Genomic DNA, 27624 nt, shown 5'->3' with positions numbered 1-27624 from the left:
CACCTGGAACTCATGCTGCAGTCCTTGTCCTCATGGGGTTAGAAGAGCCACCCACCACATGTGGAGTGCCTTTATCTTCCATGGCCAAGTCTAGTCTACTGTCTGTCCTTGTGAAATTGCAGGGCCTTGAAATTTCAGGGTTTTTATTAAGGACCCACAAAACCCCACACATGCACCAGGCCCACCCCTTCAAAGAGCAGATTTTTGGAGTTTTCACAGCCCATCCACGTGATTCTGTATGCTTGATAACCTCTGGTGCACACTGTTCTAAATCTGCAAGAGCATCAGAGGTTAGTAGCAATCATAGAACACAGCCTTTATAGTATACCTCTGCACAGGGAGCCATCCAATTTCCAAAGGTAAGCACACAGCCTTTACAGTATTTCAAAGTGGAAAAGGGCATCCGAAGGAACATCCTTGGATGCCATGTAATCTTCTAGCTGAACCACCCATATCTCTTGCTGTCGGTGTTTCCCAAACTTGGTAAACTGCTGTTCTGGTCTCAGTTGCCTCCATAGCTCTAGGAGCAGAGCACTAGGCTGTTTATCAATTTTATTTCTGTCAACTCCCGCTGCCAGCAAATCAGCCCACATTTGCATCTGTGAACCCGGATGGGGCCTTTACCAGTTGGCCCACCCTCTTCACGGTCTTCACACTTCTAATCCCCTTTGCCTGCCACCATTCCACTACTTCTCCCAAGCCTGCCACTATTGAGGTGGCAGTTAAGGAACCAAAAGGGTGGACAAGATATTGTTGCAAATGGCAACTTGCATCCTGCCTATAAAATGCTTGTCATCTTCCGAAGGCTCCTCCACCTGCCAGACCAGTACAGAAGCTGGTAGGGTGGATGTCCAGCCGATTCCAAGCATGGTGATGGTTTCCCAGTCATCACCCACCACCTTAAAGTCCAGGTCCTCATTGTATTTTCTGAGCTTCACTTGCCATCCTGTGAAGCTGTCTGCAGACTCAGTGGTTTCCTCGGTGCTCCACGGAGGTGGGTTCAGCAGGACCTGATCCAGCTCTAAACTTGCCACTGTGGTTTCACTTTCCTTTTTTCCTTTCTTCTTTCTCTACAGTGGGGTTGCTCCTTGCTCACATTTCTGGACTTCACCCTGGCTGCAGAGTTGGTGCCGTTCCTCTTCTCTTTGGCCTCCTTGGTACCCAAGGCCTCGAGAGGCTTCACCTTCTTGGCCCCATCCTTCTGCTGCATGACAAGCCTTACTAACAAGTGGGGGCCTGGACCTGTAGTCCAAAAAGATACAATTCTGTCTCACTGTCAGACACACTGGGTTCTTTAAGGCCATGAAGTTCTTGCTCTAATTCCAATATATATTGCTCTAGTTCTTCCAAGCATCTCTGCACAGCCTTCAGGGCAGTCAGGAAATCCACCCATGGTGCCAGTGGTAGTCCATGCCACCTTGTCTGGCAAATGGGAACTTATCACCTGCAACACCTTCTCAATGCTATATGGTGATTTGCCCACTGCCTCCCAATCTTCCACTGGGGCCCATGCTGACAGGACCATGGCCACTGGCTTCCTCCATCCATTGGAGCCTCAGGTTCCTCTACCTGCTGTGTATCCTGCCGACTACGCCAACTGTCTCACTGTTCACTGAACCCAGGTTAGGCAAGGTGCCAGCGAGGAAGCTAGAGGAAACTTCGAGGAGCTGTAGGAACTGCAGACATGTTTATTCTCTCTGGGCTGGCGCAGCAGCAGACATGCTATAGTCTCTTGTAGCTGACCCAGCAGACACAGCCGCAAGGGCTTGATAGGTGCATGCAGTGCTACAAAGGATCTCAGCTGTTAGTAACCATGCAAAGTCATTATTTACAAAACATGGGGTGAGAGCAAGAGAACATGGGGTGAGAGCGCCTGACCACGGCTATCTTGGCTAATTTGCTCTTTCCCTACAAACCCAAGGACAAAGACCAGGAGAGGAAAGTAACTAAATTTTGGAAGCTGTAAAGAAGGATAGTGGTAACAGACTTAGCATACCTAAGAAAGCTGAATTCTAAACCAGCCATAAAGAAAGCTGAGTACCTGATTTGTACTGCAGAAGCCCTGAAAAGATCAGAAATTGGCAGCATAGCTTTTACCCACTAGAAAGTTTAGAGGAGTACTTGAGGAGTTTCAGCTGGTTAGTAGCAGTGGGGATCCTAATGTAGATAAACAGCACGCATTTCAAGACTTTCCACACCATCAGCAAAATAATCAAGAATGTGAACCCATTTCTCATCATCTGTAGTCCCAGAAATAGAGATGTGGCCATGATCCTTGAGGTTTTGACTTAAGTTCCTGTCTTTTTCCAAGATGAATGTGTGAATATTTTATTCCATTTTTAAAAGACATCGTTTAGAAGCTTGTTTTAATATTTTCATTATTCTTCCAGTAAAAAACCTCGACTAGTATTCAAAAGAAAACAACTAACATTGGAGAAAAGCCACATGATTTTCTTATTAAATATTTGGCACAAACACGTTTACTTACAAATTATTAAAAACACATGTCTTTCAGAAATAGGAATTTAAGAGTTGGGGAAGGGCCATTAAAGAACAACTAAGCCAATTTCAGCTGGGGAAATTGAGGCTTAGAGAAGCAAAGTGATTTGCTCAAGGTCATACAGCTTTTCTCTCTCAAGATTAAATTCCAAATTCTCTGGACTTGAATTTCTAGTACCATGCTCTTTCTATCAGTAACATTCAACATTCTTTTCCACTACCTATACTGCCTCTCCAAGTCAGTAATACATCAATTTGATAGATGGGAAAGGTGCTTGATGGATGCTGTGCCTTCTCCAAATCCACTGAGGCAGGATGAATTTGGGCCCACTGGAATAAAGTTATCAGTACTACTTGATGACAGAGGGAGAATGTCTCTGTACCTGACCATAGGCTGAGCAGAACTCCTACTTCAAGTGTCTTACGCTATCTTATTTTCCAGGACCAAATATGTCCAAGGCCCAACAGAAGAGAACATTATTTGCAGTCAAGCAAATACTTCATCCTCTACTGGACAGTGAGAAAACATCGGATGTACATTCCATCCTCACTGTCCTTTTCTGCTACAACCAGTACATATAAAAGTAAGAAAACTTGAAAACAAGAGGCTTCTGGCTCTGTAACTCCTACTTTTGGAAATTCAGTTTGAAAAGAAAGATAGGAAGCACTGTCTTCTGGTATTCAAAAACTGCTTGAAAATCTGCCCCAGCATTTACTCAAGGCCCTGAGATCAACAAGTATGAAGGAAAAATATACCTCCATCTGCTCTTCATTTTCACCTTACCTCTTGGCTATGTCCATCTTCTTTGCTCCTATCATGCTTAACCTTGCTCTCTTTGGCAGGGAACTCTGAGGCTAAGATATTTACTAACAATTCACCATACAGAATAACAAACTAGTTCTCAAGGAGGTTAAAGAGAAAGCAGGAGACAATCTCCAGCTTCTAGCTGTGATTACAGAAACGTAAGACTCTGGCTTCTAAGAATTTTATGAATAAACCTGCCAATCTAATGTAGCATAAACATCAGTGCTTGGTGGATGCATAAATGAGTCAGATCCCTTGTTTCACATAATAATAGATGACCACAAGTAGTCCCTTCTGCATTCCAGAGGACACAATCCCTTTGCTCTTTGGAGTCTTGTGAATTTAGGAATGCAACACTGGATTTCTTTTCAAGTCTTATACCTTAAACCTGTCCTGCACACTGCACACTGTCAGATTACCTTTCCCGCGTCCAGAACTGAAAGCATTCTCTCTGCTCAAAATGTTTTTAATAACTCCCCAATATTCAAGCCCCTCTATTTTTGTACCAACTTAATTTCCCAGCCTCAACTCCTGGTGCTCCCCAATAGAGAGCTTCCATTTGCGCCAAACTGTTTCTAAACAAGTCTTGCATACCCTGTCTCCCACACCTTTGCTCAGAACATTCTCCCCACACAGGATTCAGCTTCACATGTACCTTTGTGTATCAGACCCAAATCCATTTTTCAAGCTGAAATTAATCTATTTTGCTTTCTTGATCACTTCAGCCCCTAGAGTTTGATACCTCCCTTGAATTTTTAGAACACTGTTGGTCTTATTGTTCAGAATCTGATATTGTTTACTACTGTTTGTTAGGCTTTTATATGCATAATCTTCCCTTCCACCAAGGCTAATGTGAACTCTTTGAGATAGTCTCTTGCCTCCTTAAATACCAAAACAGTGGTTTAACAAGAGGAGGAAACTCAATAAACATTTGCCAGTTGAATATGGTATTCCTGAAAAGTATAAAGCATGAACTAAATGGAAAAGGCCTGTCTCTAACTAGATAAATGATATGGAACAACTTCTTCCCTTGGCTTCCAGTATCATTATCTGAAATATATGGGCCAAATGACCTTCTAGCTGTGATAGCATGATTCTAAAATATCTATAAAAAAGATCATATTGTCAATACAATAAGAGATATCCTTTAATTGCATCTTATGTTCTTGGCTCTTCTAAAATATAAAGAAATCCTCCTCTGTTTCCTAAAATTTTATTTTGATAAATTGTTTAGGAAAAATAATCTGTAAGAACCCTCTTACTTCTTTCCTCAACAGAAAAAATTCCACATCCAGTCTGCCATATCCTGACTGCTGTCAGAAACAAGCTATGTTAAAATGGCTCCATCATAGATACTCTTTATAGAGAGGGAGAGGAAAAAAAAAAACTAATGGGGCTGGTGAACTACAGCCTGCCAGCTGGCTTATCCTACTTCCTGTTTTCGTAGATAAAGTTTTATTGGAACACAGCCATGCTCATCTGGTACATATCTATGGATGCTTTTGTGCTATAACAGCAGAGCTGAATAAATGCAAGAGAGACTAGATGGTCTGCAAAGTCTAAGATATTTACTATTTGTCCCTTATAGAAAAAGTTTGCCAATCCTTGTTCTATACCTCAATGTTCATCAGAGTGCCAAGCCCTAGATTATAGACTTTCAATCATAGCTGGTCACTAGGTGATTTCCCACTTATTCATTCAACAAATATTTATTGGAATTTCTTATTTCTAACTAATCCTTGTTCATTTCCTCATCTGTAAAATGGCATATAATAGAACTACTTCATAGAGCTATTGTAAAAAAAAAAAAAAAAGAAAAGCCTTTAACACAATGCCAGGCACAAAATTTGAAAAACTAGAGCTGCTGTCTTATCGTCTTCATTGTCATCATCACCATTACCACCACCACCACCATGATGCTTTTCTTATGTTATAGGAAAAGTAGGCTCTCTCTGATGGCCATGACCACTTAAGGAGAAAACACTAGCATTTCTGAGGGTTTACTTTGTACTTAGGAAAGAGCTATACGTTGATAGCACTCAGACTGCAACCACAAGAATAAAAGAAATGTTCCTCTGATATGAAATGGCAGTTGATCATTTAGGCTTCTGATACCAGAAAAAACAAAAACTCAGTATCTTTTCCAGAGTTAATGAGGAAGAAAAAAATGATTTGAATTTATGAACACCGCTCTTGAGAACTTAGAGATTGCTGGCAGCCTCAAACTCCAGCAACAACATTAAAAGGCAACGTGACATTAAATGAGTCCATGGACAGATTCATATGTGAAATTAAATGAGTCCACTGACTACCTTCCAAATCAACCATCTACCCAGATTTGGTTACAAACAAATTTTCTCAGTTTTTGTGAGAACTATGATTTTTTAAAAGTCCAACAGCCTGATATATGTATGTAGTTTTTTCTAATTCAATCCAACAAGTAAATGTTGGATTGAAATGGGTGTCTACTTTTCTCTACCACAGTGTTTGTCACGTCTCTCTAAAATGTATAGTTGTCTGAGGAAATAAGTATGCTTTATGCTCAGATATGCAGATGACACCACCTTTATGGCAGAAAGAGAAGAACTAAAGAGTCTCTTGATGAAAGTGAAAGAGGAGAGTGAAAAAGTTGGCTTAAAGCTCAACATTCAGAAAACTAAGATCATGGCATCCAGTCCCATCATTTCATGGCAAATAGATGGGGAAACAGCAGAAACAGTGGCAGACTTTATTTTCTTGGGCTCCAAAATCACTGCAAATGGTGACTGCAGTCATGAAATTAAAAGACGCCTACTCCTCAGAAGTAGTTATGATCAACCTAGACAGCATATTAAAAAGCAGAGACATTACCTTGCCAACAAAGATCCGTCTAGTCAAGGCTATGGTTTTTCCAGTAGTCATGTATGGATGTGAGAGCTGGACTACAAAGAAAGCTGAGTGCTGAAGAATTAATGCTTTTGAAGTGTGGTGTTGCAGAAGACTCTTGAGAGTCCCTTGGACTGCAAGGAGATCCAACCAGTCTATCCTAAAGGAAATCAGTCCTGAATATTCATTGGAAGGACTGATGTTGAAGCTGAAACTCCAATAATACTTTGGCCACCTGATGCGAATAACTGACTCATTTGAAAAGACCTTGATGCTGGGAAAGTTTGAAGGTGGGAGGAGAAGGGGACAACAGAGGATGAGATGGTAGGATGGCATCACTGACTCAATGGACATGAGCTTAAGTAAACTCCAGGAGTTGGTGATGGACAGGGAGGCCTGGCGTGCTGCAGTCCATGGGGTTGCAAAGAGTCAGACAAGACTGAGCAACTGAACTGAACTGAACTGATACTCTTTTTGGGATCCTTCAAAATTCTGGATAATAAAATCCTAAATGATTCACTGGGGGAGTAAAAGAAGATTTAAAACCAAGTGCTGGATTTCCCTGGGAGTCCAAGTGGTTAAGACTCTTGTGTTTCCAATGCAGGGGGCAGGGATTCAATTCCCAGTCAGGGAACTAAGATCCTGCATGGCGTGCCCCTCCCCAAAATCCTTAAATTATTTTACCAAGAATCCTTTGTATCTCTGAATGCATCTTTTGGCCACATGAGATATTAATTATATTGAATTATCTTTCTCTCTTATTTCTACTAGATTCTAATTTCAATTATTCTCATTTTCATCTAAAGTACTGGATATCTTAAATTCTTCCTTTATATATAAAATTTGATTTTCAGTTGTGTCACTTCTGTTCTTCGCAATTTTAAAATTAATTAATTAATTCTGTAGTTATTTGGTCCTCAATTTATTTTCTTGGTTCTATAATATTTTCTTTTATCTCATTTTGTTTTCATAACACCATCTCATCACTGAACTCTTATTTATTAAATTCACAGTCCATTGAGTTGTTCTGCAGTTGTAGAATTATATATATATTTTTTGCCTTTTCTTTTTTAAAATATAAATTTATTTAGAATTATATATTTGTAAGGAAATTCTTTGTATTCAGTTCAGTTCAGTTCAGTTCAGTTGCTCAGTCGTGTCCGACTCTTTGTGACCCCATGAACCGCAGCACGCCAGGCCTCCCTGTCCATCACCGACTCCCGGAATCCATCTAAACCCATGTCCATTGTGTTGGTGATGCCATCCAACCTCTCATTCTCTGTTGTCCCCTTCTCCTCCTGCCCTCAACCTTTCCCAGCATCAGGATCTTTTCAAATTAGTCAGCTCTCTGCATCAGGTGGCCAAAATACTGGAGTTTCAGGTTCAACATCAGTCCCTCCAATGAACACCCAGGACTCATCTCCCTTAGGATGGACTGGTTGGATCTCCTCGCAGATCTTCTGCAACACCACACTTCAAAAGCATCAGTTCTTCTGCATTCAGCTTTCTTTATAGTCCAACTCTCACATCCATACATGACTACTGGAAAAACCATACCCTTGACTAGACGGACCTTTGTTGGCAAAGTAATGTCTCTGCTTTTTAATATGCTGTCTAGGTTGGTCATGACTTCCCTTCCAAGGAGCAAGCGTCTTTTAATTTCATGGCTGCAGTCACCATCCGCAGTGATTTTGGAGCCCAGAAAAATAAAGTCTGACACTGTTTCCACATCTACTTGCCATGAAGTGATGGGACCGGATGCCATGATCTTCGTTTTCTGAATGTTGAACTTGAAGCCAACTTTTTCACTCTCCTCTTTTCCTTTCATCAAGAGGTTCTTTAGTTCTTCTTCACTTTCTGTCATAAGGGTGGTGTCATCTGCATATCTGAGGTTATTGATATTGCTCCTGGCAATCTTGATTCCAGCTTGTGCTTCCTCCAGCCCGTGTTTCTCATGATGTACTCTGCATATAAGTTAAATAAGCAGGGTGACAATATATAGCCTTGACGTACTCCTTTTCCTATTTGGAACCAGTCTATTGTTCATGTCCAATTCTAACTGTTGCTTCCTGACCTGTATACAGATATTCAATGAGTTGTTTTTCTCAGAACAGGTTTTTGCAGTATATTTTTCTTGCTTTAATTTTTGCTGTAAGTTTGCACAGTTGGATACATTGATTCTTTTGGTCTTATTCAGCTTTTTTTAAAAAAAATAGTTTTATTTATTTTTAGCTATGCTGGGTCTTCCTTGCTGCACAGGCTTTTCTCTAGTTGCAGTGCATGAGTTTCTCATTGTGGTCACTTCTCTTGTTGCAGAGCATGGGCTCTAGAGTGCACAGGCTTCAGTAGTTGTGGCTAGTGGGCTCAGCATTTGCAGCTATCCGACTCTAGAGAAGAGGCTCAGTTGTGGGGTGCATGACTTAGTTGCTCCACAGCATGCGGGATCTTCCCGGATCAGGGATGGAACCCATGTTTTCTGCACTGGTAGGCAGATTCTTTACTACTGAGCCACCAAGGAAGCCCATGCTTGTTTTATTTAATGTGATATATTATAGGTGAATTTTTTTTTTAATGTTTATATTTATTTATTTGGCTGCACTGGGTTTTAGTTGTAACATGTGGGATCTTTTAGTTAGAGTATGTGAGGTCTTAATTGTGGCACGGGGGATCTAGTTTCCGGACCAGGTACTGAATCTGGGCCCCCTGCATTGGGAATGCAGAGTCTTAGCCACTGGACCACCAGGAAGTCCCATAGATGAATTATTATCTTTCATCCTTTCATATCTGAGAGGGCTATCATGTGAGTCTTGGTTATTTTGTATTCTGTGTACTTTTCTACAGCTTCAGGGAATGATGTGCATGGGAGAGATGGAAAGGGTATAAGGAACTCACCAAGGTACCGTAGAGTCTTTGTTCAATTACTTCTCTTTCCCAAGATTCTGTTAAACATTCTTGTTTCATTCTATATACCTAAGGAGTTACCCCATTCCTATGGAAGTCTCTAGCTTCACCTTATTTCACCTGTTCATTGTTTAAGGTCAGATCTTTTGTTTCTGTTACAGTCAACCTCAGGGAAAATTGTTCATTTTCCCTGGTGCATCACTTACTCCTCAGCAGTGTTTCCACTGCTTCTCAGTCAGAAGATAAATGTACAGATAGGTACTCAGTTTGCTTCTTTTCAGATCTGGAGCTATTAGTGAGAATTTGCAGGATTTCATTAACACATCAATATGGCTTCTGGGGAATGCTGATAGGGCGGAGCTGAGAGCCCACTGCTATTCCTTTCTGTTCTTCATTGGAATCTTGCTTCTTTCCTTGGTCACCAATTTTTGAGCTTTATTGTGTTTAATTATCCTACTGTGTTTGCTACTGTTGAAACTCTGCCAGTTTTTAAATTTTTTAATTTTATTTATTTATTTAATGGTTGTGCTGGGTCTTCATTGCAACGAGCAGGGGCTACTCATTGTTATAGTGCCTAGGCTTCTCAATGTAATGGCTTCTCTTGTGGTGCACAGGCTCTAGACACACAGGCTTCAGTAATTGCAGTACTCGGTCTCAGCAGTTGTAGTGCATGGGCTTAGTTCCTCCATGGCATGTATAATCTTCTTGGACCAGGGATCGAACCTGTGTCCCCTGCATTGGCAGGTGGATTCTTATCCTCTGTACCACCAGGGAAGTCCCTCTGCCGGTTTTTAAATTATTTCTCACACTTGATTAGAAACTAGTAGTAGGAAGTTCTGTGGTATAATCTGAAGTAGCCACTTTAATCCCCAAGTGTTTTCCTCAACAGCTGTTTATTTATAGGTGATGTTTACTATGTTTTGGTCACCTACTATGGAACAGGCATTATGCTAACTGTTTTACATACATTTATTGGAAGGACTGATGCTGAAGCTGAAGCTCCAATACTTTGGCCATCTGATGTGAAGAGCTGACTCGTTGGAAAAGACCCTGATGCTGGGAAAGACTGAAAGCAGGAGAAGGGGATGACAGAGGATGAGATGGTTGGATGGCACCACTGATTCAATGGACGTGAGTTTGAGCAAACTCCAGGAAATGGTGAAGGACAGGGAATCCTGGTGTGCTGCAGTTCACGGGGTTGCAAAGAGTTGGACACGACTGAACGACTGAACAACAACAAATTTCCCATAGCAGCCCTATTATTATTAAACTCATTTTTACAGATGAGCCAACCAAAGCTCTAATATAGAACTCTTATCCACAGGAGTAACTGGGCCAATTGAAACTAGAGTTTAACTTCATTTTCATTAAAATATATACTCTAAAATATGTCTTCTACCTCTACTGTGCTGGAGAGCAAAACAAACAGGAAAAAACACACCAACCAGTGGAAAAAACATACCAACCAGTAAGACATTTTTCTTTCCCAATTTTCCCTCTCACATTCATTTCATCCAGGCTCCAAACATTTATTAAGCATTACTATGTAGTGGCATCAGGCAGTGATGCCCACTGAGGATAGTGGGTTCTGAAGTCCAAGCTGAGGAAGTAGTCAATAAAATGCTGATTAAAGAAAATGTGACTATGTTACCTATGTGTAGCCATTGGGATGACTACTATGAAAAACAAAATAAAACAGAAAATAATGCATGTTAATGAGAATATAGAGCAATTAGAACCCTTGTGCATGGTTGGTGGGATTGTAAAATGGAAAACAGTATGGACACTCCTCAAAAAATAAAAAATAGGAACTATCAAATAATCCAGCAATCTCACCTCTGGTATATATCCAGAAGACTTCAAAGCAGGATCTCAAAGGGATATTTGTACATCCACGTTCACTGCAGCATTATTCACAAAAGCCAAGAGGTGGAAGCAACCCAAATGTCCACTGATTGATTAACAGATAGAGAAAATGTGGTATATATACACAATAGAATTTATGAAGCCTTGAAAAGGAAAAAAAATTCTGATACATGCTACAATGTGAATAAACCTAGAGGACATTATACTAATTAAGTGAAAGAAGCCAGTGACAAATACAAATAGTATATGATTCCACTTATAAATGGTACTTAAAGTAGTCCAATTCAGAGAAACAGAAAGTCAAATGGTGGTTACCGGGGACTGGGGAGAGGAGATAAAGGAGAGTTGTGAGTTTCAGGTTTGCAAGATGAAAAAGTTTCAGAAATCTGCTTCACAACAATGTCAATGCATGTAATGCTACTGAACTGTACCCTTAAATATGGTTAAAGTGATGAATTTTATATTGTGTGTTTACCACAGTTAAAAAAAAAACAGGAAGTTCTATAACACTGTCAGAAAGATAGCTCTGTTTCCTGTTCTCTCCACAGCCACTTGCTCTGCTCTGAAGCAGGATTTGATTCTACCTTGGCCAGAAAAGACATAGGGAAAAGCTAAGCTTGTGTGGTGAAGAAAAGCCTCTATCCTACCTCATGGGAAAACATTCACATACTTTTGTCAGTTTCACACAGATTAATCTAGTTTTCATTTCGTCTTTCCCATCCACTGGGTGGTTTTATTTTGTTTTAAGACAAGGAGAACTGCCAAAAACAAAAACCCCAGGGCTTACTTCTGTAGGATGGATCCCTTAATGATCAGCTCCTCATCCAAGTCTGCTTCATTAGCCATGAATAGCAGCCTCTTGCCTGTGTTGTCCACTCCAACGAAGTCACGCTGCTCCACTGAATCACACACAAAAAGGAAAATCAAACAAAGCCATTGACCATGCCTGTGTGACTAAGTCAGGGGACAGGGCACCTGCTCACAGTGCTTTTGGAACCAAATACAGGAGTGAGTATTATTTAACGCATACTCACCACAGTGTTTAAAACATGGGTAGTCACAATTTTTTTGTATTGCTCTAGAGGATATAATTAGGTTAGCTGGTAAACTTGAATAAAGTCTGCAGACTAAAGTATTATGCCAATGTAATTTCCTATCTTAGGAGATTGTCCTTTTTGGGTGAGGAGTATGGGGGAAAGACACACATTGATGTGTTAAAGGCAAAGGGAATCATATCTGTAATTTATTCTCATAAATAATTCAGAAAAATAATGATTATATAATATATTGTATATCATCAGGTATATTGAATACATAAGAGGGAAAGAGGGAGAATACTAGAGAAAATGCTAATATTTGGGGAATCTGGGTAAAGGATATATGCAATCTCTGTACTACCCCTATAACCTGTAAATGTGAAATTATATATAAAAAATGAAAAGTTAATGAGATGATGGATATTTTAATTAGTTTGTGGTAATCATTTTATAATGTTTACATATATCAAAACATTATGCTGTTTATCTTAAATATATAATTTTTATTTGTTAAAAATAATAAGTAAATATAAAAAATGAAAAGTTAAAGAAAAAGAGGGGCAATCAAGATACTGCTTAGCCAAATTAAGTGGATGAATCTCAAGTTCACTGCATGGAACAGAAGGAAAGTACAACTGCTTCTCTGCAAATAATAACCTAGGTCTGCTCACTGTGTAAATGGGAATAGTGTTTAAGGACATCCACATTTAGCCAACAGTAACTATATGTGTATTATGCACTAGATTCTATGCTGTGGATGGGAACAATGAAAGAAAATAAGGCACATATTTACTAGATGAGGAGAGTTCTCTGGCAGACAGTGATCTTATAGGCTGCCATATTATTGCTGTCTTCTGTGTCATATTTCTTTCCCCCAACAAGATTACAAATTCTAAAAAGGCAGATTTATGATTCCTTTAGATCTTCCACAACATCTAGTACAATGTTGAACACTTAATAAAATCTGCCAGTAACATCCTTACAGTATCTGTTTATAGCTTACAAAAGCATTTTCACATAAAGACAGCATAGTGTAATGATTAAGAAGAGAGCTTCTGAAGTTAGACTACTTGGGTATGAATTCCACATACTAGCTGTACATCTTTGAGCAAAATACTAAACTTCTATTCCTCAATTTCATCTGTAAGAAAGAAATAATAGTGCCGACACCTACCTCACAGGATTGTTAGGAGAACTAAATGAATTAATAGTTATCTGTAAAACTGTATTTAGTGCTTTTAACTAAAACATCGAATAAAATGTTTAAGTTTAAAAAATGAAACAAAAGACACACTCTCATTTGATCTTTACAACAATCAAATAAAGCAATGATTTAATACCTCTTTGAAAGAGAAAAACTAAAAGTTGAGTTCTAGGAAAAATGGCCATCTCTAAAGATGAACTTGTCTACCTCCTATTGACAGACAATGGCCACTATATAACCTAATATGCTTCCCTGTTGGCTGCAGCTGCCTATACCTAAAACCAAATGTTTCACTCAAGTGTACAATGTGTTTAGTTCAGGTTCTTGAAAGCATTCATACTTTCAAATGTTTTTGGTTAGCTCACATGCAGTGTTTTAATCTGAATAGGGAGAAACTGTCATAAAAAATTACACTTTTCTTTTTGTTACCAAGATAAGTGAACTCCAAAGAAGGAAGGATAAATAATGCCAATATGCTGCTATCAAAAGTCTACAAGCAGTAAATGCTAGAAAGGGTGTGGAGAAAAGGGAACCCTCTTACACTGTTGGTGGGAATGCAAACTAGTAGAGCCACTGTGGAGAACAGCGTGGAGGTTCCTTAAAAAACTGGAAATAGAACTGCCATAAGACCCAGCAATCCCACTCCTGGAAATACACACCGACAAAACCAGAACTGAAAGAGACATGTGTACCCCAACATTCATCACAGCACTGTTTATGATAGCTAGGACATCCTAGATGCAACCTAGATGTCCACTGGCAGATGAATGGATAAGAAAGCTGTGGTACCTATACACAATGGAATATTACTCAGCTATTAAAAAGAATACATTTGAGTCAGTTCTAATGAGGTAGATGAAACTGGAGCCTATTACGCAGAGTGAAGTAAGTCAGAAAGAAAAACACCAATACAGTATATTAACACATATATATGGAATTTAGAAAGATGGTAATGATGACCCTATATGCAAGACAACAAAATAGACACAAATATAAAGAACAGACTTTTGGACTCTGTGGGAGAAGGCGAGGTTGGGATGATTTTAGAGAATAGCACTGAAACATGTACATTATCATATCTGAAATAGATGACCAGTCCAAGTACAATGCATGAAACAGGGTACTCAAAGCTGGTATACTGGGACAACCCAGAGAGATGGGATGGGGAGGGAGGTGGGGGGTAGGGTTTGGGATATGTGGACCCGTACACCTGTGGCTGATTCATGTCAATGTATGGCAAAAACCACCACAATATGGTAAAGTAATTAGCCTCCAATTAAAATAAATAAATTAATTTTAAAAATTAAAAAAAAAGAATGCTAATATGAAATTTACAGAGAATTTCAACTGAAGCTATATTTTACAGAGAATTTCAAATGCCTCAAAGCAACTGTGACATATATCAATTCATCCATTACATGGAAACTTGAGAATATAACAAAGTCTGCAAAGGTCTGATTACAAGCCAACATTTTAAAAAGAAATAACACAGAGATGTTATTTTTGGATATATTTGGAGTGCTTACCCTATCCAACTCCTCTGGCCCACAGAAACCTTGAATTACTCAATGTCCTGGGAGCAATAATTTCCAACAAATCAATTTTTCAGCTATGTTGCACTTCAGTCACATTTCCCTCACTCTCAGGCCCCCCTCCTTCTATTGGCTTCTTTGTAGCTACCATAGTAACTAGGACCTCAGAATATGATACAAACTAGAGAAACTTGGACAGGTTTCTTTCTGTTCTGCATTAACAAAGTGAATTCCACCTGGGAAGCAGAGCAAGAACATCCTAAGATTGTCCATCCTAAGAGAAAGTTTACACAAATAAGGTTAAGAAGGCAGTTAAAACTATGAACTCCCATCTTAAAAAACTGTCATAACCATATCCATATATTTTTCCAGTTGTTTTTTTCTTCTGTTTCCTCTTTAGTCATTTACTTATCCATTCATTCATTCAACTAAGAAATATATTTGTGCACCACCCTGTGACAGGTCATATGTTTGGGGTGGGGAATCTCATCTCATTTTATGAGGCCAGTATGATTCTGATGCCAAAACCAGACAAAGATAAGAGAAAGGAAGATTACAGGCAAATTCACTCATTATATAAATATAAGAATCCTGAATAAAATATTAGCAAATAAAAAGTAATAGTGTATATTATAGATTTAAAAGGGTTACAGATTTGTTGTAGCTCTTCCCATCAAGAAATAGAGCCTAGAATGTAAAATGGTAGCCACTGTGGAAAACAGCATGATGGTTCCTTAAAAAATTAAAAATAGAATTACAATATGATCCAGCAATTCCACTTCTGGATATATACCCAAAGGAATGAAAGTAAGGTCTTGAAGAGATATTTGTATACCCATGTTCACAGCAGCATTACTCAAAATAGTTAAAATGTAGAAGCAACCCAAATGTCCATCTGTGAACTAAACAGATAAGCAAAATGAGGTATATACACATAACAGAATATTATTCAGCTTAAAAAGGAAGGAAATCCTAAAATATGTTACCACATAGATATACTTTGAGGACACTGTACTAAGTCAAAAAAAGACAGTGACAAAAAGACAAATACTATATAAGTCTATTTATATATGGTACTTAAATTAAGGTAGCCAAAATCATACAGACAGAAAGCAGATGGCATTTGCCATGGGCTAGGAGGAGGGAGAAAATGGGGATTTATATTTAATGGCTATGAAGTTTCAGTTTTATAAGATGAGAAGAATTATGGAGACGGGTAGAGGCGATGCTGCTCCACATTATAAATGTATTTAATGCCACTAAACTACATTTTATGTTACATGTTTTTTACCAAAGCAAAAAAGTGTGAGGAAAAAAAAAAGAGTGCTGACCAGAAGGGAAAAAAAAATTAATATGGTTAGCTCCCCATCCTTTATATCTAGGTTGGTCTAGTGACTAACTTTGACTAACAAGAGTTTGGAGAAAGTAACACAATGTAAGTTCTGATTTTTGGCCTCAAGAGATTGTGTAGCTTCTGTTATTTTCTTAGAACCTGCTGCTGCTGCCATGTGAGCAAGCCTGGGCTAGCCTCCTGTGTAAGAGACTAAATGAAAAAAGAAAGGGACTTCCCTGGTGGTCCAGTGGCTAAGACTTCACACTTCCAATGCAGGGGGCCTGGGTTCAATCCTGGTCAGGAAATTAAATCTCATATGCTGCAACTATGAGTTCACATGCCACAACTAAGACTCGACACAACTAGATAAATAAATAAATATATTTATTTTTTTTTAAAGAAAGAAATGTGGCTGTCCCAGCTAAAGCCCTAGACATATTAGTGGGTTCAGCTTTGGTAGGCACACTCAAAGAATTATAACAGCTTCCTAGCATTCACACCCTTCTGTATCCTCTCCCATTGAATATGGGCTGGCCTAGCTACTTGCTTCCATCCAGCAAGGGGAAAAAGTAATGAGATATTATATTTGTGATCAGGTTACATAAATTCATAACTTATGCTTTGCTAGAAGATTCTCACCTTGGAGAAAAGGTCCATTTAACAAATGGAGCAAGGAAGAAGGGACATCTACATGGGAAAAAAAAAAGCCAACCTCATACCATATACAAAAGACAAATCTGTTTGGATCAAGGAATTATGTGTTAAGCATAAAACTTAAAAATTCTTAATAGAAAATCTAAGTTAACACTGTTCAGAACTTGCAGTACGGAGTTCTTCAGCAAGACATAAAAAAGAATGAAAATTTGCCATTTGTAACAACATGTAGGGACCTGGAGGGTATTATGCTTACTTAATGAAATAAGTCAGATGAGAAAGACACACACAGTATGTTATCACTTATATGTGAAATTTAAAAAATAAAAAGAAACAGACTCACAGATATAGACAACACTAGTGGTTACCAGTGGGGAGAATGAAGATGGAGGCATAACAGAGGTAGGGTATTAACAGGTACAAACAACCATGTATAAAATAAATAAGCAAAAAAAAAATAGATTGTACAGCACAGGGAATGTAGTCAGTATTTTATAATAACTATAAATGGAATATAATCTTTAGAAACTGAATCACTATGATGTACACCTGAAACTTAGATAATATTGTAAACCAACTATAATATACTTTAATAAAAAAAAAAAACAGGCAAACAAAACAGAGAATTGGAGTTTAAGAGAACATTAAACATGTATGAATAAAAGTTCACTTAATTTTTTTTAAAAAAAAGGAGATTAATTTGAGAAAAAAATGTCAGAACTGAGGACTTGAATTTTCAGATTGAAAAGCCCAAGAGATCATCCAACACAAGAGATGTCAATCAACACAAGAGATGACAATTAAACACTAAGGCATATCAATGTGAAATTTTAGAAGTTTGGAAATAATAAGATTCTATAAGTTTCTAGAAAGGGGAAAAAAAAGTTTCATACAAAGACTCAAGAATCACTATGCCATTGGACTTCACAGAAAAGCTAGAATATAGTGAAATAATACCTTCAAAATTTTGAGGGGTCAGGATTTCCATGAGAATTTTATATCCAGCCAAAATATCCAATAAGTATTAGAGCAGAATAAAGATGTGCAAAAACTCACAAAATTTATTTTTCACAAACCCCATCTTAGGAGGCTACCAGAGGATATATTTTTATACACACACACACAAAGGTACTTTAGCTAAGAAAGAGGAAAATATGAGGCTCAAGATATGAGAATGAAGGGTGAACCTAAAAAGACAGTTCTATAGCAGAGCAACTAATCCAGAATCTAAGAGAGAGATCTTCAAGAATTTGAAATTCTGGGAATACTTAGACTGTTGGCAAGTAATTAGAGGAGGAAATTCACACAACTGGGATTAAGGCTGAATTGGTAATAAATACACAGAAAATTAGTCAAATGAAAAAACAGGACAATTTTTAGGAAAATAAAGAGAAAAATAACAACATACTACAAGGTTCTGCTGTGAATATCATTTATAAGTTCATAATAATGTAAACATATATTCAGTTAATCAACACTACAATATAAGTCACTATATTAGGAAGCTGGGGAGACTGGAAATTTGCATGCCTTGTGTGTAGGGGGAGAGGGTGTGGTAAAACAGAACTAAATCTTTAAGTTTCACAGTAGAAAGTAAGTAGATAATTCCTAAAACTAAAAATATCAAGACACAGCAAACAAAAGCATGTCATTTGAGATGCGGGATTAAATGTGAAAAAAAATTGGCTAAAAATGTTAAGTGGCTGCCTCCTAGTATGGTGAGGATAGACAGGATGGGGGTTGCTACTTATTATAATATACCATGAATAATTACAGTACTTTTAAAATTATGGGCATATAAAACACTGATAAAAAATTAAAATTAAAAAAAAAGAAATGAACTAGAAAGTCCAGGCTGTGGAGTTAGAAGCCATGAGTTCAAATTCTGATTCTGTCACTTACCACTGATGTGAGTTTTGAACAACTATCCACAAAGTGTTATTAGGCCATAGATGGATTATACAAGTTGGTAAAGCAACAAAACTACCTAGCCCCATTAATTTTATCTTGTGAGCAAATCTTGATTATTTATGTTTCTCATATAGGGCTTAGTATAGATTTCATATATAATATGTCCTAAATTCAATGACTACATCAACATTTAATGTATTTGTTAGTCAGCGATCTGATTTCATACCAGCTACCCCTGTCTGTACCTAAGTAAATCACTCGCCTCCTTCTTTTCAAATATTATGCCTTGAAACACATTTCCCTGTAACTGAAACATTAAATTGCCCCCTATATTTTGTACATGTTCCTGCTATTGTACCTGTCACACCATGACATACAATTTCTACTATATTTGAACTTATTTCTGTACACTGATTCCTTAATCACAAGAATTTCAGTTTTGAGTACGCAGGGGTTTCAATCACTTCTGTTGGACATAATTAGGGGAAAAAAAGGGTTGGGGTAGAAAGAATGAGATTGAGAAGAGAAAAAAAGATAAATCAGAAGCCTAAACAGGAGTAGAAGTTTGCTTGTTGAAGTAGAGCTTTGAGAGAAATAAAGGAAACTGAAGCAAAAGAAATACAGACTCAGAACTGCCTGCCAACATGTGTTAATATAGAGGGAACTAAGCTGACTGAGAGGTGACAACCAAGTGACAGCTTTCATTTGTGAGATTCTGAAGCACCCTGATATATATTGATCTAGTCTGGACCCAGGTAAAGAACCTGCCTGCCAATGCAAGAGACATAAAAGACAAGGGTTCAATCCCTGGGTCAGAAAGATCCCCTGGAGAAAGGCATGGCAACCCATTCCAGTATTCTTGCCTGGAAAATCCCTTGGACAGAGGATCCTGGCAGGCTACAGTCCATGGGGTTGCAAACAGCTGAATACGACTGAAATGACTTAACACAGGCTGGACCAAAGCTATCCATTATTCTGAGAACTAGGAAAGAGTTTGAGAAATACTACAGTGAACTGGGTAAGTTAAATAACAGTTTCCTACAACATTTTCCATTTCAAACATTCCAAGAGACACGGGAACTATAGAGATAATAGTCAATAATTTGTATCATAAAACCATAATTTTAATAGCATTAAACAGTTGAACAGAGGAATGCCCAGGAAAAAAAGCCTCTTAGTAAACATGTTATCTGTGATGAAGCAAAATAAATACAATATGTTCTCACTGAAATTGAGAGAGAAGGAAACCTTGGATTTTCTAAGCAAGGATGGTGAATGGAAATCTTTATACAACTGGTTGGTTGAATTCATATTGTGAAACCTGGATATAGATGACCAACTATGCTGTTTCAAGAAGTAGACTGCCTGATTTACAGACATCTCATTTAATTCTCACACAAAAATACTCAAAGGATTCAGTCTCGCTTTATAGATAATGAAAATGAAGTTCAGGTTAGTTAGATAATTTGTCCAAGACTGCACAGTTTTTGAGCACTGAAGCCCACTCAGTCTGAATTCTAGAACCTGTGCATTTAACAACCATACTACAGCAGCAGCTGTTTAATTTAAAAATCTTGGAAACATTTCTAAACATAAATTAATAGGCAATGGGAATTCCCTGGTGATCAAGTATTTAGGACTCTACGCAGGGGCTTAGGTTCGATCCCTGGTCAGAGAACTAAGATTAAATTAAAAAAAAAAAAAAAAAAGGCAATGTAGTGTCAGTATATTGTATATTGCTGAAACTCAGACTCTTATAATACCCATTCATGAACCCAACTACAGCTTAGACTCAAATTTTTAGGACTTAAACATCTAGGGCTTGAATATACTTTCTCTTACCTTGAGGGCAATAGAGATACCTTTATAGGCAGGCCCCTCAACCATTCAGTAGTATCTACTGACTGGTCACCATGGGCCATAACTGAGCCAGATGTGGGGATAAACTAAACAAAACAGACATGACTCCTATTCTCATGGAGCTTATAGTTCAATAGAGGAGAGAGTAAGTACAAGAGTAGGGCTGCCATATGTAGGCAAATAGGGGTTGAATTAGAGGGTCAAGGAAGGCCTCTCTTAGCAGATAACTTGAAGTTAAGTCAGATTTAGAGTGCATGCGTTTCGGGTAAGGGGAGAGCATTTCTGGCAGAGAACATCATATGTAAAGGCTTGCAGTATGGGGAATCAGATCAGATCAGATCAGTCGCGTCCAACTCTTTGTGACCCCATGAATCACAGCACGCCTGGCCTCCCTGTCCATCATCAACTCCCAGAGTTCACTGAGACTCACGTCCATCGAGTCAGTGATGCCATCCAGCCATCTCATCCTCTGTCGTCCCCCTCTCCTCTTGCCCCCAATCCCTCCCAGCATCAGAATCTTTTCCAATGAGTCAACTCTTCGCATGAGGTGGCCAAAGTACTGGAGTTTCAGCTTTAGTATCATTCCTTCCAAAGAAATCCCAGGGCTGATCTCCTTCAGAATGGACTGGTTGGATCTCCTTGCAGTCCAAGGGACTCTCAAGAGTCTTCTCCAACATCACACTTTAAAAGCATCAATTCTTCGGCGCTCAGCCTTCTTCACAGTCCAACTCTCACATCCATACACGACCACAGGAAAAACCAGTATGGGGAATAATAAGCTCCAAAAATCCAAACATAAATTAATTTGATCCTGCCCTCCTCAGTATCTTTAGTTCCTAAAAATCTGAGAAGGAAGTGGCAACAGGAAGAAAGATGGCTCCTGAAACATCTAGCCATTAGCCATTCTCCCATAAGCCACTAAGAATACTGTTTGGGAAACTTGGATCTAACAGATCCAGACTATTAAACAATATCTGAGAAAGAGAGGACCACTGGCTGTTCTGGCACATAAGAGCAGTCAAGAGGCAGACCAAACATACAATCTGAGAAATTTATGATTCTTAAAAAAAAATGCGTATCATTGAAATGCATAGCATTCCATGGTAAGAATTTAAAACTTAGTCCTCAAATACAACAAAATATAGATACTGAGGAGTTCAAAATTTCATGTAAAGAATGAAAAAATCTAAAATACAAATCTGATTATGACATTCTCTTATTTAAAATTCCTCAAGTACATCCCTACTGTTTCAGGGATAAAGTTCAAACTCATTAGTCTAATCCCTGTATTCTCTCCAGTACCATTTCCAGCTTCCCTGCCCTCCATACTCAGAATGCAACCATATAGCAAGTTACTAGTGAACATCACACTTTTTCAAAAACAGAAGAGCCACCTTAAAGAAAACTTCCAATAACCATGTTGTTACGATTTAAGCATCAATTTTTAAATGGACAAATAGTTAATTTAAAATAAAATTATGAAAAGCTACTCATCTATAATGATAATTAAGACATAAAAGCTAATATACAATGTACAAGAAAGTTATAATACCAAGAAGAGTAACTATAGTAAGGTATTTGATTTTTTTACATTGATATAAGTAGAAGATTATTAAAAAAGAAAATAATATTTGTAAAATATATATATGTTTATAAAGTCTGACAATATACTTGCTTCTATCTAGTAGGTAGAAAAGGATGAATACAAGGAATTGTGAGTAAGCAAACCAGAGCTCACAAAAGTAGAAATTACATCAAGAACCAAAGGACTGATCCACGTGGGAAGTATACATAATAACAAGGTACAAAGAGGATTCAACAATTAATCTGCGATGCACGATACCGGATGCTTGGGGCTGGTGCACTGGGACGACCCAGAGGGATGGTATGGGGAGGGAGGAGGGAGGAGGGTTCAGGATGGGGAACACATGTATACCTGTGGTGGATTCATTTAGATGTTTGGCAAAACCAATACAATATTGTGAAGTTTAAAAATAAAATAAAATTAAAAAAAAAAAACAATTAATCTGTATCAGTGATTGCTTTAATACAAAAAGTACCTAGAAAGAAGTTTCAATGCTATAGTTCAAAATAATAAATTAACCAAATGTTCTGAAAAAGAGAGCTAAAAGTATAAACTACATTACTAAAATCCTATGAATGAACATTCTAGGTGGCTTTATTAATAATAATCAGATACTAATAAACCATACATAGCTTCTAATAATTGTAACAGACCATGTCAATATATAATGACAGGACAATGGGTTATATAATGCTGGCTAAGAAAAATCTAAAGGACACATTCCAGTGGGAAAAAACATATTATAGGAAAAACTAAAACCTATATAAAAAGTACAATCTCACAGTTTTTTGGTCATAAGTTCAGTTATTAAAAGTAGCCCAGTCATGGTATGAATGACTCAGCTGAAATACTCTGGGAAAAGCAGTCATGAACTATGCCTTAACTAAAAATCAACAATAAGCCAAAAGCCCAAATTCTATAACCCTGGCTGGAGTAGAGTATTATTCCTTTTCTTTTAGATCTGGTAAGATTACTATAACTCTCTGAAAATTAAAAAAATAACCCACTACTGGAATCCGGGGAAATATCAAGATATTTTGTAATCCCAAGACAAAACATGGTTAATGACTGTTTTGTTTACTGGCTATTTAGGGTTCGTGGTGGCTCAGCTGGTAAAGAATCCGTCTGCAATGTGGGAGATGGTTCAATTCCTGGGTTGAAAGAACCCTTTGAGAAGGGAAAGGCTACCCACTCCAGTATTCTGGCCTGGAGAATTCCATGAACTGTATAGTCCATGGGGTTGCAAAGAGTCAGACACGACTGAGCAACTTTCAAGGTCATTGGAGTATTCAAAAGAATCAACCATTCTAGAGGTGCCGCGCGGAGACCCTCTGTACCCGGGCGAACATGGCGCTGCGCGCGGTGCGGAGGTTGCGGGCCGCGGTCGGCAGCCTGCGCGCCATCTCAGCACCAACGCGCCCTGCTCGCCGCGGCCCTGGGAACTGCGGGCGGGTGCCCTCCGGGCGCTGCGCACCGGCCCTGCTCTGCTGTCGGTGTGGAAATTCACAGAAAAACACGAATGGGTAACAACAGAAAATGGTGTTGGAACAGTGGGAATCAGCAATTTTGCACAGGAAGCTTTGGGAGATGTTGTTTACTGTAGTCTGCCGTAAGTTGGGACAAAGTTGAACAAACGAGGAGTTTGGTGCTTTGGAAAGTGTGAAAGCTGCTAGTGAACTCTATTCTCCTCTATCAGGAGAAGTAACTGAAATTAATAAAGCTCTAGCAGAAAATCCAGGAGTTGTCAACAAGTCTTGTTATGAAGATGGTTGGCTGATCAAGATGACATTCAGTAACCCTTCAGAACTAGATGAACTAATGAGTGAAGAAGCATATGAGAAATACATAAAATCTATTGAAGAGTGAAAATGGAACCCCTAAATAAACTACTTTGAAACAACTTAAAAAAAAAAGAATCAACCATTCTAAATGTGCAATAGTAATCTTAATTGCTTAAAGATGTCTAACTTGTCATCGGATTTTAATTATTTTTTAAAAAGTGATTTTAAATTAATTTTTTTGTTTCTTAGGTATATGTATTCAGTTACACAATGCAAACAGTTCTGAGTGCTCCTCTCTGTAGACAAAAGCCTCTTGGATAATACATAATCAATAGCTATAAGCTTCTTTAAATCAGGGACTGTGTCTTATTTGCCTTTATGTCATCCACCCCTAGCACAGTACCTGCAGCACAGTCAGTTTTCAATAAATATTTCTTTTTGAGTGAAAGCGTGAATGATAATTATAAGAAGTTGACAAAGAAAGAAATCAAATTCCACCCTCCTTACCTGCTTTTTTTTTCCCCTTTTGACCTGGAACTGGTTCTAAGCTTTCTTGACCTTTTCTCATTAACATGGCAAGCGATGCATCATGAGCTCTGAATAGGTCCACAACCTCATGTAAGGCAACATCTGTTATCAGATCACAGCTCAGGACCAGTACATCTGTCTGTCAAAGGAGAAGAGGAAAAGTCAGTATCACAAGGGACAAAGGATCACACAAAATCATCACAGGATAAACTCACAATGTCTCAGAAGCACACGCAAACTGGACACTTGTCCTCAAACCTTTTCCATGGTGGTGGAATAGGTAAAATAAATAGGTCGTTCTAACTGAACTGTGTTGGGGGAGGGTCTGGAAACCCTACCTCCCCTTTGTGTGCCTTACTGCTGCTGTCCCTGAGGCACCTCTGGAGTCCTGGGCTCTAAGGAAGAGAGTACAAAAACCATCACATTGTTAATGATCTTAAAATTTATATGTCTCTTTACAGTTTAAAAGGTGCTTTCACACACTCTGATGATCCAATAAGATTGTGAAATACTTTATTTTAAAGCAGTCACTTTGCTATAATACTAGGAAATAAATAACAGGATGAATATATTATAATGTGCCCCTCTTTGGGAAAACAGTCAAGCTAATAAACCATTATACTACAACCTTGGGTATGTATATAAGCATTCATTTAATCCTCATAACAATACAAATTCTGCTATTTTAAAAAGTCTGAAAAACATTGGACTACATTATTTAGGTTAAAGAATAAAGTGAGTATCTAGAGAAATTTTTGTAAGTGGCTCCAACTTTTCTAAAATTTTAATTTAAAATCAAGATTCTTGCTTTGGGGGAAAATAGACAATTTCAACTTACATTCTAGGAAAAAGAATCGCACTTGCTCAGAAAGTGAGACTCAACCATCAGAATGCCTTATCTTACTGCCTGTAATTTCTTATTCCAAATACAGAATCTGTATTAGGACCATCATTTCTTTTTCTACATAAAATTCATTATTTATAACCTAAACAATTCCTTTTGAAGGCTTCAGGTTTAAGAAGTTCAAATTTGGATTTTTTTTTTTTTCTACTCTTCTACTTATTAAGGCTCTCCTAGTTCTTTCTGGATCTTAACTGAGCTTAAAAAAAAAAAAAGTTCCTATAAACATCTTCTTTTTAGGAAAAAGAATTCCTAAGCCTGCAACTCACCATCCAGGAACCGTCAAACATTAACAAATCAGCCTACATACATGCAAGCTAAGGAAGAAATGGCCTGCAGAATCCCACTTCTTGTTAACAGTACTTAGAAAGGCAGGAAGCATGGGCCATTACTAAAGACATGTCACTAGAGCCGCACAGAAGTTACCCCATTTCATTACAATGAAAATGACAGTTTGTTGAAGAAAAAAAATCCTTTCTATTTTCCTAAGTTTCTCTAATAAGATGACTGATTTCTGCAAGCTGACTGTTCCACAATAAATTAAGTTATTAACTGTACTCCAAAGTGAAGAAAACGACCCCAATGCAGATGCTTCTGAAGTGGTGACAATGCTGTCTTAGAAAATAAATGCTGTTATCATTCAGTATCTGCAGAAAATAAATCTGTCAGCATAACGAATGCCAAACAAGTCCTGCATAATTGTGAACAGTCTGCAGCCTCATTTTTCTCTCTGCTTTTAGATGACTTTTTGCTAAGCTGAATGCGAAATCCCCAAGGAGCACAAGAAACGGAGCCTTCCTCCTAGTGTCTGGTTGCCATCTGTTCTCAGTGTGAAATGAAAGGATTCAGTCTGAAAGGGCAGAACCTGGGATACAGATGGAGGTGCTATTCTGTCAGGCCCTCTTCCTGCCTGTTCCCAAAGAATGCACCACTCTCACTGAGACCAAACATATTCCTGTTCTCTTTGCAACTGCATTTCCAAAGGAAAGTCTTTGCTGACTGATCAATGTACTTTGTTTCCAAGGCTAGAAATCCTGGAAGAAGAAACTAAAGTCTAAAAAGAAAATGAAATCATCCTTATATCTTTTTAATACTGTTTATTTTTGTTTAATAAAAGTTATAATTGTAAGAAAATAAATGACTATTGTTTTAATTTTTATTCTAAAAATGTAAAGGCCATTCTAGAAATGAAAATGTTCTTCTACTAACTGGAACCCACAGAGAGAAAGTGGAAAAACTCTTAAAAGAGCCAGAAGTATTTCTGATCACGTGTGACCACAAACCATGAATAAACATAGACTGTTTGGACTGTGAAGCAACTGTATATCTGAAATGCAATTAACTTGAAAGTTCCTGGGAGACATCAACCCTCAGTTGCCTTGTGTTCTTTTCTAACATCAGAGTATGTGTCATCTGCAGAGACCAACTGGCATCTCCACAGACCTCCCTATTTACTATCCTAACAGTCCTCAGTAAGCTTTACCGAAGACTGCTCCTGTAAAGGAACAAGGGCAACGTCAAGGGTGAAAAGCACAGTTCTTAAAGGACAGTAAATGCATGCATTTTTGACCAAGTGGAAACATACAAGGTCTTTAAGGGAAGGTAGAAGATAGCACTTTAGTGTTCAAGATACCCCAGAATTCAAACTTGAACTGCTGCCGATTAGTCTTGGCTAAAGCAAACAAACAGAGCTTAGAAAACCAATTACAAAGCCATGGCAAAGTCCAGAAATCTGTCATTATAAGAACATTTTCAATCAAGCCAAAACCACTGAGTAAAACTAGAAGAAAAAAACAAAACCGGATGTATGCGTGTGTGGTGGTAATGGTAGGGTAGGAGGAGGGAAGAGCTACTGGGAATAGCCTCTTTTCTTTTCCTGGCAGCTGTTCCATGATAGATTGTTATAAGTAACACAATCTGGCAAACAATTTCCTACAGCAAGGAGAAAGAAAAACACACTTACTCCGCTGGGAAAAAACTGTCAGGGTAAGGTAACTACCATGCTTTTACCCACTCAGCACTTCCATAAACAATGACTATGATCCAAATCACCACCCAATACCCACCCATGCCAATAAGGAACTAATGAATTCAGCTATTTGGTGCGACTGTGAATTGTCACAATTTACATTTTTCTATGTGGTCCAATCTCAATCCAATCTCCAAGAGTAGTTTGGTGCTTTAATAATTCAGTTCAGTTCACTTGCTCAGTCATGTCTGAGTCTTTGTGACCCCATGGACTGCAGCATGCCAGGCTTCCCTGTTCATCACCAACTTTTGGAGCTTGCTCAAACTCATGTCCATTGAGTCCGGTGGTGCCATCCAACCATCTCATCTTCTGTCGCCCCCTTCTCCTCCTGCC

At 38.3% G+C, this 27624-nt stretch overlaps 1 protein-coding gene and 1 pseudogene across 3 annotated transcripts in view; one reads left to right on the top strand and one right to left on the bottom strand.

The window, feature by feature from the left end:
* EIF2B3 (eukaryotic translation initiation factor 2B subunit gamma) overlaps positions 1 to 27624 on the bottom strand; it is a 117160-nt gene that overhangs the window by 48212 nt on the left and 41324 nt on the right. For all 3 annotated transcript variants that reach the window (XM_055586073.1, XM_055586074.1, XM_055586075.1), the window contains exons 4-5: positions 24341 to 24500; positions 11724 to 11835 (exon numbers count right to left, since the gene is read on the bottom strand). In XM_055586073.1, coding sequence (XP_055442048.1) covers positions 11724 to 11835; positions 24341 to 24500 — 272 coding nt within the window. The remainder of the gene's footprint in view (positions 1 to 11723; positions 11836 to 24340; positions 24501 to 27624) is intronic.
* On the top strand, positions 23400 to 23968 carry LOC129655537 (glycine cleavage system H protein, mitochondrial-like; annotated as a pseudogene).

This window comes from Bubalus kerabau, chromosome 6 (assembly GCF_029407905.1).
Source record: "Bubalus kerabau isolate K-KA32 ecotype Philippines breed swamp buffalo chromosome 6, PCC_UOA_SB_1v2, whole genome shotgun sequence".
Lineage (NCBI taxonomy): Eukaryota > Metazoa > Chordata > Mammalia > Artiodactyla > Bovidae > Bubalus > Bubalus kerabau.
This window is presented reverse-complemented; position numbering and strand designations above follow the sequence as displayed.